The 21,684-nt window shown below is 42.2% G+C and overlaps 1 protein-coding gene and 1 pseudogene across 1 annotated transcript in view; one reads left to right on the plus strand and one right to left on the minus strand.

Annotated features, from left to right (window-relative positions):
* rnf145a (ring finger protein 145a) overlaps nucleotides 1–21,684 on the plus strand; it is an 86,809-nt gene that overhangs the window by 54,431 nt on the left and 10,694 nt on the right. Inside the window, exons 4-8 of the mRNA XM_055642595.1 lie at nucleotides 2,192–2,427; nucleotides 4,662–4,837; nucleotides 5,373–5,513; nucleotides 6,402–6,584; nucleotides 20,239–20,386. Of these exons, the coding sequence (XP_055498570.1) occupies nucleotides 2,192–2,427; nucleotides 4,662–4,837; nucleotides 5,373–5,513; nucleotides 6,402–6,584; nucleotides 20,239–20,386 (884 nt within the window). The remainder of the gene's footprint in view (nucleotides 1–2,191; nucleotides 2,428–4,661; nucleotides 4,838–5,372; nucleotides 5,514–6,401; nucleotides 6,585–20,238; nucleotides 20,387–21,684) is intronic.
* Nucleotides 15,394–15,501, minus strand: LOC129701897 (U2 spliceosomal RNA; annotated as a pseudogene).

A 21,684-nucleotide genomic window follows, 5' to 3' on the forward strand; every position in this document is an offset into this window, starting at 1 on the left:
CTGAAGTAGTTGGCCTCTTTTCTGATGTACATGGGAATGTAATGATTGGTTTAGCGTGGTTGAAAACTTCAGTCATTGTGCATTATCCCGTGTTAGATCTGTAAGTTAGGACTGGATCGATAGTGAAGACCATTTTCAGAGTATATGATGCAATGATGTAATGTGAGCTTTTGAGTTGGGTCTTTGAAACAACTAATGTTCATATATTAACGTCCGTTCTAAATATAACATTTCTGTATTAATTGTTGGTCGGTGTTGTAATCTTATTACTCTTTTCACTATTGTGGTATTATTTCAAACATTTTATCCCAAATATTTCACAAAACCTGGCCTTAATTTAACATTAATGCACCAAATGTTAAAATTTTCTGGAATATATTGGATGATCTTAAGCCCTTTTTCAATCTTTCATTTACGTTTGTTTATGATGCATTAATGGGTTTTGGACATGGACAAGAATTCTCTTGTGATAGCTCTAGTTACTCCTCAAGCTCTGTGTGGTTTTGAGGAAAGGATATTGCAATTTGCCCTCGTTCATTGAACTTGTTCATGAAGAATAACCATATGAGGGAGTGTTTATTTTGAAAAAAGGCTGGCTGGACATAGAATTTCTCAAGCTCTAAAAAATAGAGAAGTATGGCAGCCTCGCCTGCGGCTGTTCGTCCTTCCATCCATTTTATTTTTAGCCTGTCTAAATGTTTTGTTTTGGAGGTCTCTTAGTCTTCGTGTGTGTGGGGGGTGGGGGGGAGGGGGAAACTTGTTCTTAGTCACTACCTGGTCGAGGACAAGTCATTCCGCCGAGCCGCAACTTCGCCACCTCCTCGCGGCCTACCATCTGGATTGGCGCGGCCTTTCCTGCCGTTGACCGGCCAGAGCTTCAACTTCAGCAGCGGCGCAGCACTGAAGTACCGTCGCTGAGTGGGCGATGCCTTACCGGGATCGCTGTGTGGAGCTCCGGAGTGTTGGGACTGCTGACTTTAACACAGTGGAGCTGTGGTCTGCAGAGCTTCCAGCCACGGGCGGCGCTGACTTTAACATCACAGAGTCCTGGGATCCCTTTGCCGAGGGCCACCAGTGTTGAATCTCCTACCAGCTCGGCCTGTGGACTTTGGCAGCCGCGGTCCCCAGTAAGAAGTGACCGATTCGGAAACTCCAAGCCGCTGAGAATGTTCTTCCGTTCCGACGTCGGAGTTTCGATCATTCCGGCGAAAGGGCCTGAACATCGGGCCACCGTAGCGCCGACTGAGGAGGGCTCAAGGCCCTGACCACGGGGGAACAAAGAGAAAGGAAGAGGACTGAACTTTGTTGCCTTCCCTCACAGTGGGAAAGGCTGATTCCGCTGTGTGGGGATGTTCATGGTAAATTCTATCGTGTGATGTGTTCTTTTTTGTGTGGCTGTATGGTAACCCAAATCTCGCTGTGCCAATTGGTGCAGTGACAATAAATGTAAACTTGAACATTAAATAAAAAATAAAAATATAAGTGACAATCCAATTTGCCCAAGGCTTCCAGATCGCCTCCATTCTGAATGACTGAATGGGTGGGGAGTGGAGGGTGACGGCAGGTGGAGAGATGGTGGGAAAAGGGGAGCGCTGACTAGGAAATTCATACATAAGGATCAGTAGTGCCAAAACGGGAGCAGCCGTTGGGACCGGCAGCGTCCCCGGGCTGGCAGAAGGCATTGAGGCGAGGGCCGGTTCCGCTTTCCAGTCCCGGCGGCCGCTCGCAGCCACCCAAGTTACTTCCTTCCCCGGCCACAATGCGGCGGCTCCGCGCTAGGAGCGCCGCGGCAGCGGTGAGTGAGTTGCTGGCATGATCCCCAACCCCCTCCTTCTCAACGCTCCTGCCCGTGCTGATCCGGGTCAGACTCCTCACACGCTGTGAAAGGATTTCTTTCCCCCCCCCCCCCTCCAGCGGCGCTGTCCTTTTACAGCCGCTTCCCATCAGCTACCAGCAATGAGGGATAGACTTGGCTACCCCTCATTACAGCAACATTGTTATTGATGTTGCTGTACTGAGGGATAACCAAGTCTATCTTTCTTGGCTAACAACCTAACCTTCGGCCTCCAAGATGCAGGAAAGTTTTTGTGCATTACGGTTTGGGTACAAAATGGTGTCTCCTTTGCCGGGAAATATGGTAATCCTTTTGAGTGGATCAGTTCAAATTGCATTTGTTTTGTGTTTGATACAGGGCAACTGGTGGTGTGTACGCTGTGCTCCTTTGTGATGAAGACGAAACAGATCTGGCTATTTTCTGCCCACCTTCTTCCCTTACTGGCACGTTTCTGCATGGTTCCTGTGGAAATGCTCATTATTATCAACAGATTTGCCATGATATTCACCGGTCTGGAGGTGCTTTATTTCCTGGCCTCAAACCTGCTGGTTCCATACAAGCTCGCCAAATCGGCATATAGGGAGCTGGTGCAGGTGAGTGGAATTCTGTAGTTTAATTGATTATTCAAGACATAGAGTTTTAAAATTCTGTATACCGCGCGCGCTACCTGTTTCTCCCCTTCCATAAAATTGTCAGTCGTCCTGTTTCCCCCCCTCCCCCCTCCCCCCGACTCACTTCAAACAAGTTACATTTTCTGCACCGTTCTATGTGTTTCCACTGTCAGCAGATAGAAGACCTGCCCTGATTGTTCCAGGTGCACAATTATGCTTCTCTGTTAACAGGAGAGATTTTTATTCTATCTTCTCATTGGAGTCCACTTATCTGTCCAGAGTGTGATATCTAAACTTAGTTTCGATCTTGATGGTTGTTTCTTTGGTAAATTTCTTGACGTGGCCTCATGACAAATCAGACTTGTTCTGATGACATCTGTCTTTATTTATAGATGGCTCAGTTCTTGCTAAAATTCACCACATTTCTACTTGTCAGTGCAGTGTGATTAAAATTTCAAATGTTAAATATGATTATTTTTCTTGTTTTTTCATTTACTTGCCACAATGTACCACTGTGGCTGTTTTTGTGGATCTCAGCACATTGTTTTGCAATTTGACGTTGGGAGTCTTCTTAAGCATCATAACTGGCAAATTTAGTTCAAAAACATTATTTCTTTCTTGATTGGGAGAAGCTTGACCAGATCTTTGTTACTTTTTAAAACGATATCTGCCCCCTTTGAAATACTGTAGCTTGCTATTTCCAAGACATTAAAATATATATATATGGATCTTTAAATTATTCAATAACAGTGTGGGAATGGTGAGTGGGATGTAATAATGCATTGGTCCAGGAATCGTTGGAAAATAATGTTAAATTTGATGCAGTCAGTTTTATAAGTGGGTATATCATCAAGCAGCCTGTGACAAGGGGAGATGTTCTGTTTGATTAGCACCCACTGCTGCATTCATGAAAATGCCAAATGAATGGCAATATTATCCTCCTCATGAACTAAAGAGCTATTCCATTTGTGGAGAAAGAAAAATGGAATTTCATTGTGCCTTACAATGATTTTTCTGAGTTATGTTCAGATAAAGCAATGGAACCACATCGACTCACAAAGGGAACAGTTTTATTCACGCATGCAATACATTTTTCTTGAGATTTCTATTATTTTAGGGTTTTTTTCTTGGTCTCAATTTGGAATTTTCTTTTTCTCTATTTAATAGGACTAACTTGCCCCATTTTTGTTCCTCTTTACCTTGATCATTAAGTGGATTTATTGTTTAAATAATCATTCAACACAATCACAGATATTCAATTGAACTTGCCGTGCCATAACTCCAAAGGCTTACAATTTCATGCAAAATGTTTGGAACTGAATCTTAAGGAAAAATATTTAAAACTGCAAACATTACATCCTCAAGCTACTTTTCGGATGTTAGATTTTGAGCATACTGCACGAAATTGTATTCTGATAGTGGGTTTTCAATTGGTTTAAAATGTGACAATTGCCTGGGTTTTTTACATTTGTTATTCTTTAGATATTTGATTGCTTAGTTTTGAGAGGTGTTTTTTGTCACTCTTTTCTCTTCATTAAAATTGCAATTTTTCTTTACTTCAGTGGAACAAAAAAAAATCAATTTCTCTGTTGGCATCCATGTTGAAGAAATAAATGAGTTTTTGTCTACTTCTGCCATAATATTTTTCAATCCAAAACTCTCAAAAGCATTCAGTTTTACATGAGCAACGACACTTAAATGTTCCATTCTGTCCTTGTACCATACAAATTGATTAGGTGCAAACTTTGCCTTTTATTGGTTACATGATGTTGTGTTTGTTCACGATTTTTGTAAATTTAACAAAATGACTGAGTTGAGTGGAATACTAAGATTTATTTGAAATTATTATCATTAAAATGTAATTGTGGTATTATAATTCTTAATGGTGCATGAATTAATGTTGAATGCAAATACTTGAATAGAAACAAAGAACGGCAGATGCTGCTTAATAAACAAAAGGACACAAAGTACTGACATAACTCAGCAAGTCAGACAGTATCTCTGGAGAACATGGATCGGTGATGTGTTGGGTTGAGACCTTTCTATAATTGTTCTCTAGCGATACTGCCTGACCAGCTCAGTTTCTCCAGCACTTTGTGTCCTTTTGTCATGCGTGACTTGTGCCTAAAGCCAGCATGAATGTCTGTGATATGGTAATAAATTCTCTGTATGATCTAATTTCACTTGTTATTTTCTCATCTCTTTCTTGCACACAGGTGGTAGAAGTTTATGGCCTGTTGGCATTAGGAATGTCTCTGTGGAATCAATTGGTTGTCCCTGTGCTCTTCATGGTTTTCTGGCTAGTCCTGTTTGCCCTTCAGATCTACTCTTACTTCAGTACACGTGATCACCCTACATCTCGTGAGAGATTACTCTTCCTCTTCCTTACAAGGTATGATTTTCTTTATACTTGAAAAAACATTTTATAATTTAGCCTCGTTGATTTTAATTAATGTTGCCGGAGTGTAATGTCAGTTCTTTAGGGCAAGATGAAGATTATTACCAATATAAAATTAGTACAGTATTCAAAATGTGTTCTACACACTGCAGTTAATAGGAAAAGCTTTTGTATTTAAAAAAAATCAAGTTTGCCTAGTGTTTGCAGAGAACATCTAAGTAAGGTAAATTATTTTAATTTATTAATATAAACTATTTTGTGAATAGCAATTTAGCAACTGTTAACTGTTGTGACTCCTGGTCTCTTCCTTCTTGTATGTTTTTGAAATAATGTTGGGAGGTCAGCATGCAAGTTAAAAATTGTTAAGACAAATTTATCACGTAACCAGTGTGAAGTACTAGAAAGGTTCATTGCTAGAGAAGTAAATACTTTGGAACAAACCGTACTAGACCGTTTTTTGTGTTACTGACAGAATTATTAAAGGTCGCAACTTTTCAATGCCATTCAATAACTAATGTTTCTGTTGCAGTATTGCAGAATGTTGCAGCACTCCTTATTCTTTGCTGGGCCTCATGTTCACAATCTCCTTCATTACTCTGGGTGTCCTCACACTTTGCAAATTCTACCTTCAAGGTTATGGTGCTTTCATGAATGACAATCTAATGCACAGGTGAGATCAAGTACATGTATGTTCTGTGAATAGGTTATACGCTTTAAAAAAAAAATATTTACTTTTAACTGTTTGGAAAACCTTATAGAAGTACTGATGAGATGTTCTAACTTTTGTAACATCAACACAAACAATAAGACATGATTAGAAGAAGTTTCTTAAAACTTCTAAGAACAGAATCACTTGCTGAAAGACAGATGCACCAGGACATTTCTGGAGTGCAAAAAAGAAATTTAGCACTGAGGTAGCTTATAGGATCTTTACAATAAGAGTCAGTTGCTTCTGAAACTGTTTGTTTCCAAGTCAATCATGTTCTCAGCACATGATTTTTTTTAAATTGCGGCAGGCCTGCAATACATAATGTACATGGGGGAAGAACCAGATTGACAAATCAAACAAGTTCCAAGTGACACTGTGCATAATTTCCAAACTTGCTTTGGAATTCCTCACCACTATCCTTTTGGTTATGCTCCTTGCCTAGTCTGGTAGCAGCATGCCAACGACAGCAGTTTGTGAGCATTAATGCTGGAAGATCTAGATGTTGAGCCGGGGATTTATTAGACCTAAAGGAAGCCCTCTTACTATTCCTTTGGGCAAACCGAGAACTAAGGTCTCGTTGAGAGCCTTGCCATAGAGTTGAGATTGGAAATCCAGCGTAACCAGTTATGACAATGAGTATTGCTCACAGTGATGGAAGTCTCACCGTATTATTATTATTAAGCAAAATTAAGAGCGTTTTTTTGAAATTCCAATGTTTGTAACATATCTAATAATCGTTTTTGCTTCATCTCAAATCTTTTGAACTTCCAAAAAATTATCAACTGTTGTTAGAACGAGAAGCACATTAGGTATTAAATTTATACTGAGATTTAATTTTTAATTTTTCAGAGGGATGACTGAAGGTATCACATTGCTGATCCTAGCTGTACAGACTGGTCTGATTGAATTACAGGTTGTGCATCGAGCCTTTCTGCTGAGCATCATCCTCTTTATTGTGGTAGCTTCCATTCTTCAGTCAATGTTGGAAATTGCTGATCCAATTGTTCTAGCACTTGGAGCTTCAAGAAACAAGTAAGACAGACTTAGAATTCAAGTACCTTGCAAATTGAGGTGGCAGATTTGGTCCATTGCACATGTTGGCTTTCTGAAAAGCATTTATTGTCCCTTCATAATTTATCACTTGTTTAAAGTGTAATAACTCTGCTATCTAATTGCACTGATGTTTAAGTTGCAAAGTTCCATTAATATTATGCCATCCCTTTCTATATCATATTACAGGTTGAACACTGATTTTCCAGCATCCTCAGTTTCAGAGCCTTTCTGGATTATCCATTTTTCTGGACTAACAGAGGTCATGTGATAATTAAGCAAAAATACTTCCTTGGCCTGCTAATGACACTCCTCCCTTGTCTCTAAAGCGGCATGGAGTGCCAGAAACTTAAAAACAAACAAATATAAAATGTAACCTGAATGTGCATGGAATAACCTGCTAACCCATCCCTGGCTCGTACCAATGCTACTGCCGACTCGCAAGGTAGACAAGTGAGCCCTTCTTCACCCACCATAAGGACACCAAGTGCTGGAGTTATTCAGTGGGCCAGGATCTCTGGAGGACACGGATAGGTGTCATCAAGACCCTTCTTCAGACTGATTCATGCGACAGATTTACTCCAACACTTTGGGTTTCAGTGTGACTCCCCTCGGTTACCATGGGGCTCCCTCCCCTCACGCCTGCTGCCGCTTCGAAGGTGGAGCATGTCAGCGACTTAAACAAGCAATCTGTTTGTCATCCCAATGCACAAAAATGGACAGTAAGAGTATTACAAAGGTTGGACACTCAAAAAAACACTAGCAAGTTATGATAAAATGTAGTCTTCACAGTAACACGAGGAAAAGTAATAGTTGGACAAATATGAGCACCTTGAAATGGATATTATAAATTTTTAAAAAGTAGTGAAAATCTGTGGTGTCCTATTTACAATTTAGGAAAAGAATAGGTTATCTGATATCTTACTATATCAGACATAGAGACAAATGAAAATCGCCCCAAGAGGAATTTGGTTCGAGATGAGACGATTCTACTGGGTTCATAGCTAAAACAAGGCAATAAGCATGTGTATAGTAAACCCTTGCTATAATGGGCTACACAGGGGGGAGATGGTATCCCTTATTACTGATTGTCCACTATAATGGAATAAGGGGGTTAATATGTACAGTACTAACGGAAAAACAGCCAGCAAACATACACTACACAATAAACAGTAAAGGCCACAACACGCACAATACCTTGGGACGGCATGGCGACAATCTTTGCTGTCGTAGGTGTTGTGGTAGGTTGTCCTCATGTGTCGCAGGTGAATTCCATTAAAACTAGTCCCTGGCAGTCGCTTAAAGAGTCGCCTAAGTGGGACAGGCCCATAAGGGTGATCGCTGTTCAGCATGGACTCGGTGTTCCCACATTGTATCTCTAAGCTAATCTAAAATGATTAAAAAACACCATTTAAATGTGTAGTTCTCCAAACTACTTAAAACTCTTTTATTTGTACAGTAATACCAAGTGGCGCCATCAACGATGGCAGCCTCGCCAACGGTCTGTCTGTCTTTTTGTATTTTTTGTGTGTTTTAAAAAGTATGTTAATGTTCTCTGGTTTGTTTAATGTGGGGGAGGGTGTCGGAGGAAACTTTTCAATCTCTTATCTTGCCGGAATTGTGATTTTTCTTTTTCCCCCGGATCATACCTCCTGTCGCTCTGCGGCCAAACATCATGGTGTTGGTGGCCTTCCTCTAGACGGACTTTGAGCCCAACATAGCGCCGTGGACTTACCATCAGAGCCTGTGATCCCTTGCCTGGGATCAACGCTCCATCTGGGGCCTACAGATTTCAACATTGAGGAGCACTCAGTCTCAGGTAGAGACTGATGTCGGGAAGCTCCAAAGTTGCAAGAGGTTCGACCAGCCCCGCCCGATGTGGAGGGCCCAACAGCCGGCTACGGGAGCCAAGATCGCCCCTGTCAACAGAAGGCTCGAGGCCCCTGACCGCGGGAGGACAAAGAAGGGAAGAGATTGAACATTTTTTCGCCTTCCACCACAGTGAGGAATGAGGAGGAGTCACTGTGGTGAATGTTTATGTTAAAATGTATTTTGTGTGTTTTGTTGCTTTTTATTGGTATGACTGTATGGCAAATCAAATTCCTCTTATGTTGCAAAACATACTTGGCTAATAAAGTATAATTATGATTATAATAAGCACAGTAGAAGAAACAGAGTAACATCAATGTACAAAGGTAGACAAAAATGCTGGAGAAACTCAGCGTGTGGGGCAGCATCTATGGAGCGAAGGAATAGGTGACGTTTCGAGTCGAGACCCTTCAGACTGAAGTGGGAGTGAAGGGGGTTAAGAAGAAAGGAAGAGGCGGACACATTGGGCTGTGGGAGAGCTGGGGAAGGAGGGAGAAAGCAAGGACTACCTGAAATTGGAGAAGTCAATGTTCATACCGCTGGGGTGCACTAAGTGTTCACTAAGAATCAGCACCATTGGATAGCTGGACAGACAAACAGAGAGGGGGTAAGGAGAAAGGTTGAAGTGGGGAGAGGTGCGTGTAAAAGCTTGCAGTGGAAAGGGGAGATGAACAAAGATTCAACTTTTTCCAGAATAAGAAACTGTAACATGGCACTCAGATTTTGCTCTTTTTAATGAAGCTTAAGAGTAATTTGAATAGCGATGTGTTCACATGACATGGACTTGCGATAGGACCAGGTTAGCTGTAGCTTTGCTGGCATTGAGACTGAGAGGTAACTTGTTATGTTCATCGTTTGCGACCTCACCAGATATAATGCAGAATTGAATCTCAAGCCTTGTATTGTCTTTAAACTGACTTTGGTTGATTATCAGTCCCCAGACTATGTAGGGATTTGAGCAGTGAACAGACTCAGAGTGGTGTAGATGGGTTCCTTGCTTCCATTATTCTGTCTCCATGCTCCTTCCCCCTTCGAATATCTCTGCCAATATAAATCTGTTATATAGGTTTAGCAGTAAGTCTCACTCGGCCATGCATTTACCAGTGGTGAGGCAAATGAAATTGGGGGTATTTAAGAGGAAAGATGCAAGAGAAAGAGAAAGGGAGCTTCAAGCCTATAGACAGATTTAACTTCTTGATAACTTTTAAATTGCATCAGTAGAGATTATAAAGCCAAAACAGCTTTTTCTGGATCATTTAAATTTAGAGGCAAAATGTTTCCCATTAGACCATTCAAGGGGATTAGTATCCTGTTGTTGGATTACTGTTCAATTAAAACCACAATTAACTTGCAATTATCTTTAATTACATGATTAATTGTGATTAAATTTTTTAATTACTTGAAACCTTAGGGAAAAAATAACACTTAAAAGTTATTGAGCCTTCATCGGTACATTTTATTCCATTGTAGAGGTGCTTCAGCTATAATCTTCACAAATCCCACTGATCTGCAGATCATTGGATTGGTTGAGTGAGTCTTTGTGTCAGAGCAGTGGCGGGATATTTCAAAAGACAGGCTTGATGTCACAACCTTAACAAAAGATTGGTTGAGTGATCAAAATTGTCAAATTGAGCGGTTTAATAAAAGGAAAGCAAGATGTTGCGGAGCGCCCATGTTGGGGGAGAGGTTGCTTGGAGGAGGTGGTGCTGTGTTGAGGGTAAGTGTGAGGCTTTGGCGAGGAGGCTGAGCAGAGGGGGACAGAAGGTAAAAATTCAGTCTGGTGTTTCTTGTGCAAGATTCTTTTTTGCTTTTTTCCCCTCTAAGTTTTAGTGCAGCAGTGAACGCAGGTGGAATGGTGCAGTTTTCCTCCTGCAGGAATTCTGGGAATTTGCAGGTGTCCCCGATGAGGAAATTGTGGGACTGTATCCTGGTTTCAGCTCCTTGCAGGCCGCGTCGGGGAACTGAAGCTGCATCGGGTCATCTGGGTAGGAATAGGAAGTTAGTACAAATTAACTCGTGGCCGAGGAGTTGGTGCAATGGGCAGGGGTTTTGATTTTTTGGACCTTTGATAACTCTTCCTGGGCTGAGGTGACCTGTACTGAAGAGATGGGTTCCATCTGAACTGGAGCGGAGCAAATATCCTGGCAGGCAGGCTTGCAAGTGCAGCACAGTTGGGTTTTTAACTAGATTGCTAGGGGAGGCAGCATTTAGGCAATTGAGAGGCTGGATCAAATGTGGGACAGAGGTAGTTCATCCAATGAGGTTATATATGGGTGGAGCTGAGAAATAAAAATGGGGTGATCATCGTGTTGGGAGCATACAATAGACCCCCAAATAATCCACAGGAAATAGAACAAATATGCGTGGAGATTAGAGGCAGCTGCAAGTATATAAGGTTGTTATAGTATGGGATTTTGACTTTCCTAATGTAGAGTGGGACTGGCATAGTGACAAGGAGTTGGGGTAGAATTTATTTAATGTGTTTAGGAAAATATCCTCTGTCAATATGTAGAGGACCCTACAAGGGAGAGGGCAAAGCTTTATCTACTCTTTGTAAGTTGTGAAAGACAAGTGCCTGTGGGCAAGCCATTTGGGACCAGCGACCACTATTCTATTGACATTAAAATAGTTATGGATAAAGACCCAGCAGGCCCACAAATTAAAATTCTGAATTGGAGCAAGGTCAACTTTGATATTCGACAGGAACTTGCTAAAGTTGATTAGAAACATAGACATTGAAAATAGGTACAGGAGGAGGCCATTCGGCCCTTCGAGCCAGCTCTACCATTCATTGTGATCAATGCTGATCGTCCCTAATCAATAACCCGTGGCTGCCTTCTCCCCATATCCCTTGATTCCACTAGCCCCTAGAGCTCTATCTAACTCTCTCTTAAATTCAATAGAAATTAGAGTAGGTTGTTTGTGGGCAAAGGGAAGTCTGGACAGTGGGATGCTTTTAAAAGAGTAATTACAAGAATTTAAGGTGGGCATCTTTCTGTTGGAGCAAGACTTGGGAGTAAAGAAGTTTGGTTGATGAGAGCAATTGAATCTCTGGTCAAGAAAAGGGAGGAGGTATAGGACAAGTATCGGCAGCTGGGATTAAGTTTATCCCTGGAGGAGTTTTGATGACGTATGAGCATACTTAAGAAGGATATCAGCAGGATAAAAGGGCAGAAGATAACTGTGGCAGATACTAGTAAGGAAAAGCCAAATAAAATAGTAAGATTAAACGAGAACTTACCAGTTTGAAGTTTGATCTGTATTTTATGAGGAGTTACGATGAGGGATTACGTGAAGAAGCCCGCTTCCACGCATGCGTGTCATACTTCAAAGCAGCGGTGTGAGGTCACAGGAACCTATAATGATCTAACATAGTAAGATTACCAAAGAGATACCAGTTTTTGATATGATCATAAGAGGGTGGGAGCGGAGGGCACGTAATCCCTCATCGTAACTCCTCATAAAATACAGATCAAACTTCAAACTGGTAAGTTCTCGTTTAATCTTACTATTTTACTTCGGAGTCACGTGAGTGACTACGTGAAGATTTCAAAGCTCTGTGACCTCATGCCGTGGAACGAGTCCATGCTTCACAAACTGCCTTGGGTATTGGGAGAGAGCATCATTAGTAATTTTAAACACAATTATACAAAGAGTTGTGTGGTATAACGAAAAAATATATAACATTTTTTAAAAATTTGAGAATCATAGCCCTGTAACCTTTCGGGCAAATTATTTTGTTGAACATAAAATGTTTTCTTAATACAATGATGGCTCCAAAAAATAACTGGTTTATTATAAAACCTGTGGAAAACCCTTTTTTAATGACCATCCTGCCATTCTGAGGATTTGGTCTGTGGGTACCTGTACAATTTTTGCTGCGGATGTTGCTGCAGCCCTGGTGGAATGAGAGTTAAAACATTAGTGTCTATTTCTGCCATTTTTAGGACCTATTTGAGCCACCTTGATATAGTTTGAGTCATGACCCTTTCATGCGGTTTCTTGTAAGAGATAAACAACTCCATTCTCTGACCTCGAATGTTCTTAGTATATTCTATGTATTGTTAGATGTGTCTTGCTATACAGTCGTTTGCCATATGGGTGTACCATAAATTCAAACACTTGACCCGAGGAACCCGATCTGTTTTCTTTTATTAAATCCTGTATGACAACACCAGTTTCTCGGTGAGATGATCAGGGAGTCCAGGCTCAGTTTGCTTAATGGCTGGACTTGTTGTGCGGTAAATAACACCATGAGCATAACCATCTTCCTGGACTGTTACTGAAGTGACAACGCTGTTATGAGCTACAGGCTCCTCAGCATGTTGAGAAACGACACCCACGTCCCAGATTTCGGAGTACCTGGTTTTCTTACCAGGGGTGCGTTTCCACCGCGTGCCGCTCCGTTCCTTGTGATAGGTAATTGGAGAGTGCACTTGTGGCACTATTGAAGGCACTGTAGCTCCATCGATTATCCTAATGGAGGCTTGTAAAAATTCCAATACGGCCAGAATGTTCTTGGCCTTTTGGTCGAGATTGTTGTCCAAGCAGTATATGCCCCATTTCTTGATGTGTCCAAGGTACTGCTTCCGTGTTGACAGTCTTAGTGCAGATGAGATGAGATTCATCGTCCTGTCTGACAGTGTAGTGGGTCTGTTAGACTCTACAAATCAATAAATCCATAGTGTTATGGCATGGATGACTGCCTCCAGTCACTGGATAAATCAATAATTTTTTGGCAATGTTCATAGGGAACATGGTTCTAACACCATCCCCTGTAAGACTGAAATACCATGATTGAGATGGTCAGTCGGGTACTCTGAAAATTCCAGATGCCGAGTGTGGTTGAATTATCCCTAGTACCCCAATGATGGGTCCGAACGGGGGTAAACCTCACCCTATGGCTTATTAACATAACAATGCCAAGCTGGATGACGAATTTTAGTACATAATAATGGGGCTAATGATTGACCCTTATGTAAGCTCTATATTGCCAAAGTTCCTCTATTTAGTCAATGCCTGCCATATAGAAACCCACAACTGACACCAAGTCTATATCAATAATAAGAGCATCCATCTTAAAATGAATATCTAAACCAAATGTGTTTAGGGTTAAAATCAATGATAATCCTGCAACCCTACTCTATCTTATATTTAATAAATATGTTCAATCCCATCTTTTGTGTACAATTCTTGTAGCACCATGTGGGTTTTAGATTGTTTGGTTTATGTAAGGACAAAATGCCCTTCTGGTGTATGATGTACTGTGGTTAATGGGATGAGAAAAACCCTATCAGATAACCCTGAATACTGCTGAGATTATATGAATCTGTAGTGATTATATACCATACATAACTGTAGTGTTGCAACCTCCCCTACCCTCGTAGGTCCCTATTTTAACAGAAGAAAACCCCACCCACCTACCTCCCTGGTTACCGGTGGTTTTGTTATTTCCTTGGTTTTTTGAAAATAAGGTTCTGGTTTAATATTTCTTGTTCGGGGTTGTGTGGGAGGTTGAGGCTTCCGCATCTTCCAGGGTGGCCGCCCTGGCCATACCCTAAAACGGATCCTGCAGGTTATATTGATTTCTGACACTGCTACTGGTATGAGCCACATTTTTTATGGCCTTGCCTGTGGCTGGTATCATGCTCCAAAATAGGCCCTTGCGCTGGCCTTGATGAGCCCCAGTGTCTTGGCTTAGTCCACACACGGTTTTTATTTGCAAATGGTAGCATTTTTGGGGTCCTAGTGCTGGCTGAATGGCCGCCTTCCACGTGTAGTTCAGGTTATATTGCATATTATTAAACAGATCTAGTGCGTCTTGATGGTCTTTGGTTACCTACGTTTAGTCCAGGGTGCTGGTGTGTGCTATGATGCCTTCCGTCAATCCCTTGAAGGTTCTCTGGATCTTGAGGTCCTGGTTCCTGATGTTCGTCCATATGCTGCCAAATGCATTGGTTTACACTGGGCACCTGTAATGCCTCACCGTTGCCAGGTGGCAGATGTCTGGCCAGTGTTTGTAAATTTTTCTTGTTGGCGTTTGTGGCCAGACATATAGTAATACTATTGCCATCCTGGATCCAAGTCTACCCATGTTTGACTTGGCTAAAGTAATCGGCCACCATGTCCAGCAGAGTCCCTGCTGTGTTAGGATCATGGGACGCTGTATTACCAGGCTCTGGCCCATCAGGGTCCTGCCTACTCTTTTTTATAGAGTTAGAGATCTCTAGGGTCCCACACGGGGTACCCATGTGGGGCTAAACTGCTGCCCACTTGTCTTTTGTTCTGCGGACCCCTCTTGCAGGTCAGCCCAGAACTGACCCACAGTGCTCCCCTCTGATGGGGTAAAAGCATTGTGCAGCCCTCAAAGAGGTACTGCTGTGGTTTTATCACGTTGGAGCAAGGCTCCATACACCGCTTCTTCCCGCTCCAGCCCTCTCGGGCACTGGTTGCCGGCGGTTTTATGCAAAGTCGGACCCTTCCGAGTCCACTACCTTGTTTGATTTGTGTCTAGCCTACCGCTCGGTCACATGGATCTGGCCGGTGCGGGGCCGACATCGGGCACAGCTGATCCCACTACGGTTGATCCAAGTGCCGCTGGCTGCTGCTGGCTGCCCGCTGTTCCATGGTCCTCCTTCTCCAGTTTTGTCCTTCCTTCCGTGAAGTGGATATGGCCGGTGTGGAGGATAACTGGCACAGCTGCTTCCATCTATTCCTTTAACCTGACTTCAACGCTCTCAGCACTCCTGGCTGCTCCTTTATCTTAGACCCCTGGGACCCACCCCCGTACTGACGGTACTGGTCCCTTATGGTCGTTGCAGCCGGTCAACCCCACTCTAATGCCCTCAATTCTGGGCACTCCTACTTATATGGTCCTTAGATAAGGGACATATAAGACATTAAAACTGATGATAACAGCTACTATAGTTTTTATATAATATATATAGTCCCTAGATAAGGGGTGTATCAGATATTAAACTGATAAGAACAGATACTACACTTGATCTTAGCCAAAAAGCCGAGAAGCGATTATTGTAACTAAAACCCCGCTGGGACCGATCCTGGTACTCACATACTGGTCCCTTGTAGTAGATTGCAGCCAGTCAACTGCAAAGTCCTTTGCTGCCGAGAAATGAACTTTCTCACCATGCTGGAGCGAAGTTGGGCACAGGTGTTTTTCCCCCTCCGGGAATCGATGTGCCCATGCTGCTCCTGCCGTTGCCAGCTCCTCACGAAGTGCCAGCTGCCACTGCTGCTGTCTGTGCTACTGCAACTGCCGGCTGCCACTGCTGCTGCCGCTGCCGCTGCTGCTGCCGCTGCCGCTGCCGCTGCTGCTGCTACTGCCGCTCCTCCGCGGTTCTCCCGCCGGCCTTCTGCACCTTACATGGACCTGGTCCATGTCTGCACCTAGAAAGGTAAGTTGAAGGAAACGCAGGGTCTCTTACCTGCTGTTCCCGACTTTCCTTCTCCCGCCGGTGACCGTCGTTCCCTGTGTCGGGTTCGAGCCGCTTGGACCGACCCCGGTGTTCACGGGCCTGGTCCTTCGCGGCAGTTCCGCAGCCGGTAACCCCGGCTGTTCCTATAGATCCCCTGGACCCTGGTGCTTACCTTGTGAACAAGGTTTTCAGCCCGAACGTCCCGTTCCGACTCCATAAGTGCCGCTGCACTCGCTGAGCGTTTCGAGCCCCGGTACCGCTGGTCCGTGCTGTCTGTCCCGCAGCCTCTGTGCTGGCTGCTAGCGACTGGTCCCAAGCCAGTCTCGTTTGAGACTGGCATAGGGACCTTTTTTACTTTGCTTCCCGCCCGGCCGAGAGGTGAATTTTGCCGGTGCGGGAGCAAAGTCGGGCTCAGGTTGTTCCCCTCCAGGGAAACTCGTGCTGTTGCTGCTGCTGGCTGCTCGCCCTCCACGGGTCTCCCCGCCAGCTTTCCGCAGCCTCCTAAAAGTAAGTAGTAAAAAGGAACGCAGAGTCGCTTACCTGCTGTTCCCGACTTTCAAATCTCCCGCTTGGGGAACGCCGTTCCCCCCTGTGTGACTCGTTGCAATGCGTGTAGCGATATGACACGCATGCGTGGAAGCGGGCTTCTTCACGTAGTCACTCACGTGACTCCGAAGTAAAATGTAAGTATATGAAGGAAAACACGGCAACAAGAGAGAGAATGGGGACCCTCGTCGGTTAGATAGTATGGGACCCAGATAGAGCTAGCTGACTGGATAGAGAAGGAACTGCAGATGCTGGATAGACATCTATCCAGCATCTGGATTGCTCCATAGATGCTGCCTCACCCGCTGAGTTTCCCCAGCATTTTTGTCTGACTGGATAGAGAATTGGCTTCATGGGAAAATGCAGAGGGTTATGGTAGAAGGTTGTTCTTCAGACTGGAGGCTTGTAATTAATGTTGTTCCTCAGGGATCAGTATTGGTCTAAAAGGCTTTTGGTACATTGGCAGGAATTTCCTATATTCTTCACATTGTGTTTTTGATTTTTTTGTCTTTGGAGCGATTTCTGTCTTTAATTTGTGTATTGGTGATGTCCTTATTATTTATTTTACTCCGACTATATGTTTTTCCTCTCTTGTTAATCTCTGTAAGGTGTCCTTGAGACTTTGAAAGGCGCCCGCAAATAAAATTTATTATTATTATTATTATTATAGAAGGTGATATTAAGATGTTTTGAGCCCAATGGTGAAACTTGAATTAGTTCAATTGAGTTGATTATTGTCACATGTACCAAGGTATAGTGAAAGGGGTTTGTTTGCATGCTCTCCGGTCAAAGAAAAGACATTCAAGCTGTCCACAGTGCACAGATAAAGGTACAACATTTAGTGCAAGATATACCATTGAAGTCCAATATGGTTTGATTTAAGATAGTTTAATGGTCTCCAATGAGGTAGATAGGTCAGGACCGCACATGATGAGAGGACTGTTCAGTTGCCTGTTTCCTGTGAGGAAATTACCCCTGAATCTGGAGATAAGTGTTTTCAAACTTCTGTACCTCTTACCTGATGGGAGAGTGGAGGAGGAGTGACCGGGATGAAATTGGTCCTTGATTATGCTGGCTGCCTTGCCAAGACAGCATGAAATGTAGATGGAGTCAATGCAAGGAATGTGTATTAATTTGGGCCACCACTCTGCAATTTCTTGCTATCTTGGATGGAGCTGTTCCCAAGACATGCTGTAATGCAGTCCGATAAAATGCTGTTGGTAACTGCTGCTTGACGGCCCTGGTGATGTCAGCTTCCATCACTAACATGATGGGGGAAGATGGAATTCGTGTCATGTACATTTTAAGTATTGTGACTGCCTTCTTAATTCTTGAAAGATTGAAGTGGCTGTGATCCTATTTGCCACTGAAGCACGTGAAGGTTGTTTGCAGCCTTTGGTTCACAAGTTGCTTTTCAGTTCGACCTGTGTTCAAAATGTAGTGATTAAGTATGAGTCCATCTTTATGTACACAAAATAAATGTATCGTTTTGGAAATCAAAGCACCACCAAAACAAAACTGTAAAACCATATGAAATGGGAGACAAAGTAAATTATATATCCCCTTGAACCAGCTCTATCATTCAATCATATCATGGTTGATGTGAACTTGGCCTTCCCTATGTTTTCAAACCTGTGTACCATAACCCTTGACTCTTGTTTAGACCAAAATTCTGGCTGTCATGACATCAAATGGTAGAAGATTCTAAAGACTCACAAAAATATCCTAATTTATTTTGTGAATGATTCTCTTTCTTAAATTAAGCCCACCTATTCTAGATCCTTCTATAGTGGGAAACATCCTTTCTGCATCTGCCTTGTCAAACCCCTCTGAAATCTTTGTTTGAATAAGGTCACCTCTCATTCTCCTGAACACCCATGATTACAGCCTTTCCTCATAAGCCAGCTCCTGTGTTCTAGGAATGTTACTTATGACTCTTCTCTGGATTGCCTCCAATGTATGTATATATTTGAATTAAGTGTCTATTAAATTGTTTGTGGTAGACCAGATGTGGTGTTGCAATGCCCTCTGCAGTTGCAGCAAAACCTCTATACTTGGGATTAATTTATTTTTTGCAGCAAAGTCCAACCTTCCATTTGCATTCCTAAGAACTGAGCTTGACAAATATTTAGTGATTTATAAAAGGACTTGCAACAACAATGCGCAATACCAATTTTTAATCTCTTTTAATAAAATTAATATTTGTCATTCTTCCTACCGAAGGCAATAAAGTTATATTGCACTCCATCTGCCATATTTTTGCCCACTCTGAACCAATTGTTATTTCTTTGTGACTTCATCATAACTTGTTTTCCCGTCGTCCTCTGGTGGCTTTTGCTGCAGTACAAGTAGATTGTAAATGTTCGAGGCCTGTGCCTTTCTTACGGTTACATTTTACCCGCATGAAAATGACTGTATAAATTCTATTTATTTAACAAACACTCTATCCATGCTAAAAATGTACCTCCGTGTCATAATTCTTGGACCAACAGTTTGTTGCATCTTTTCAATATTTGTCTGCAAATCTAAATGTGCTCCATCCGTTGGTTCTCTCTTATCCCCTTTGCTCATTACATCCTCAACAAACTAATATTCAGGGGAAAAACAAAAATGGGTTATACCATATTAATTCTGCTTGTTTGTATAAGATTTTAAATGTCTTCTACTTCATTAATGTTAAAAATTATGAATTAAAAAAAATAAAAATGGAGAAACTGGTAATTAGATGTTGAAACCTGTGAATGTTTAAAAAAAAAAAGCAAATTTTAAAATGGTATGTTGGTCAAATAATTTCCCTTGCTCTTGCTTATCCTCTGACTAAGAGTAAATGCATAACATATACACAAAGAACAGTACAACACAGATACAGACCCTTTGACATACAATGTCCATGTCAAGCATGATGCCAAGTTATACTAACCTCTTCTGCCTGCACATGATCCATATCTCTCCATTCTCTGCAGATCCATATGCCATCTAAAAAGCTTTCTTAATGCCACTATCATATCTTCTTCCACCATCATCACTGGCAGCATAGTCCACGCACCCACCACTCTCCCCACACATCTCTTTTAAACTTGCCTCCTCTCATATTAATGCAGTGCCCTTGAGTCTGACATTTCCACCCAGGTAAATAGGTTCTGACTGTCTCTCCTATCCATGCCTCTCATAATTTTATATACTTCGATCAGGACTACTCTCAACCTCCATTCCAGAGAAAACATTCATTTTTATCCAACCTCCCTTTGTTGTTAATATCCTTTAATCCAGGCAGCATTCTGGTAAACCTCTTCTGCACCCTCTCTCAAAAGCCTCCACGGTCCTCCTGTCATGGGGCAACCAGAAAGGCGCACAATACTCCAAATGCAGTCTAACCAAAGTCCTTTAAAACTGCAGCCTGACGTCTGAATGCTTATACTTGATCCCCCTCAATGCTCCTCAATCATTTTGAGAATTGTGATATTAAATTGTCTGTTTGGTATGGGCACAAAGTTAGTGAAGATTATTGATCTTTACCACATATCAAATTTACATTTCAGTATTCAGACGTAATCACCAGGGTGGGAATTTTTTCGAGTCACTATGAAGAAAAGAATTGTCTAGAGTGTGTGTAAATAGGACTTGAGTTGTCATAGATTGGGAACTGGATTACTGAGGCCATGAACAGAATAAACATCTGTGACTTCATCCTCAAAATGTCTGGCGCTGTTTTAAGCGTAAAGCATTTTTCATTTATCGTGGAAATTTAATATCACATGTTTATGTCATCTTTTGCTTTCTTTCAGGAGTCTGTGGAAACACTTTCGAGCGGTCAGTTTGTGTTTGTTTTTGCTGGTGTTTCCAGCGTACATGGCCTACATGATTTCTCAGTTTTTCCAGATGGACTTCTGGCTGCTTATCATCATCTCCAGCAGTGTTCTGACTTCATTGCAGGTAATGGATCGATTTCTATTTTGCAATCCCATTATGATGTTTTGGCATCATTGCACTGCAATGTCCTCATAAAATATGACCTTTCAAATTGTTTAATGGTCATACTGCAAGGTACAGTGTATTAACAAGCTTCCAGTGACATTTTGATATATTCAAGGATTTCTATAGAAAACAGGCACATGCTCATTTCTTCGGTGCTTCTAACCTGCCGCCCCATCCTTCCCACACCAAAAAAAAAATCTCCCTTTTCATAAGAATATAAACAATATCAAGAATAGACCATTTGCCATTAGGATCTTAATAATAATAATAATACATTTTATTTATGGGCGCCTTTCAAGAGTCTCAAGGACACCTTACAAAAATTTAGCAGGTAGAGGTAAAACATGTAAGGGGAATGAAATAAATAGTAGAGACATGACTAGCACATAAAGACAGAATTCAATACAAATCACAATATGAGGCAACCTTGACCTTGAAAAGCAGGAACGTGGGGCTATGATCTTGGATCTTGGCTATGATCATCAGATAAACGTGGATGATCAGCCATGATCACATTGAATGGCGGTGCTGGCTCGAAGGGCCGAATGGCCTACTCGTGCACCTATTCTCTATTGTCTATTGTCTATAAGCAGGTTTCTTTTTGTTGGGGGGTTTTTGCCATTTTATTCCTGCTCTGAGCAAGCTACAGGTATATTTTTTGTCTCCTTTGTACCTTATATAATCTGGTTTTCATTACCCATTTTGCTACCTTACACCATAACCTATCCTGAAGACTTTTTATAACTTCAAACTTTTCCTCATGAGAATCCATGCTTAGTGTAAAGCCTTATCAACATCTCCAGTTATTTGTTTAATGAAGACACTAGTCCCAGCTCAATTCAAATGAAGCCTATTCCAACAGAACAACTTTCTGAGTACAATAGACAATAGGTGCAGGAGTAGGCCATTCGGCCCTTCGAGCCAGCACCGCCATTCAATGTGATCATGGCTGCTGACCATCCCCAATCAGTACCCCATCCCTGCCTTCTCCCCATATCTGAGGCAGAGAATTCCACAGGCTCACCACTCTCTGTGAGAAAAAGTATTTTCTCGTCTCCACTCTAAATGGCTTATTCCTTATTCTTAAACTGTGGCCCCTGGTTATGGACTCCCCCAACATCAAGAACATGTTTCCTGCCTCTAGCGTGTCCAAACCCTTAACAATCTTACATGTTTCAATGAGATCCCCTCTCATCCTTCTAAATTCCAGAGTGTACTAGCCCAGCTGCTCCATTCTCTCAACATATGACAGTCCC

This window comes from Leucoraja erinacea, chromosome 11, assembly GCF_028641065.1.
Source record: "Leucoraja erinacea ecotype New England chromosome 11, Leri_hhj_1, whole genome shotgun sequence".
NCBI lineage: Eukaryota > Metazoa > Chordata > Chondrichthyes > Rajiformes > Rajidae > Leucoraja > Leucoraja erinaceus.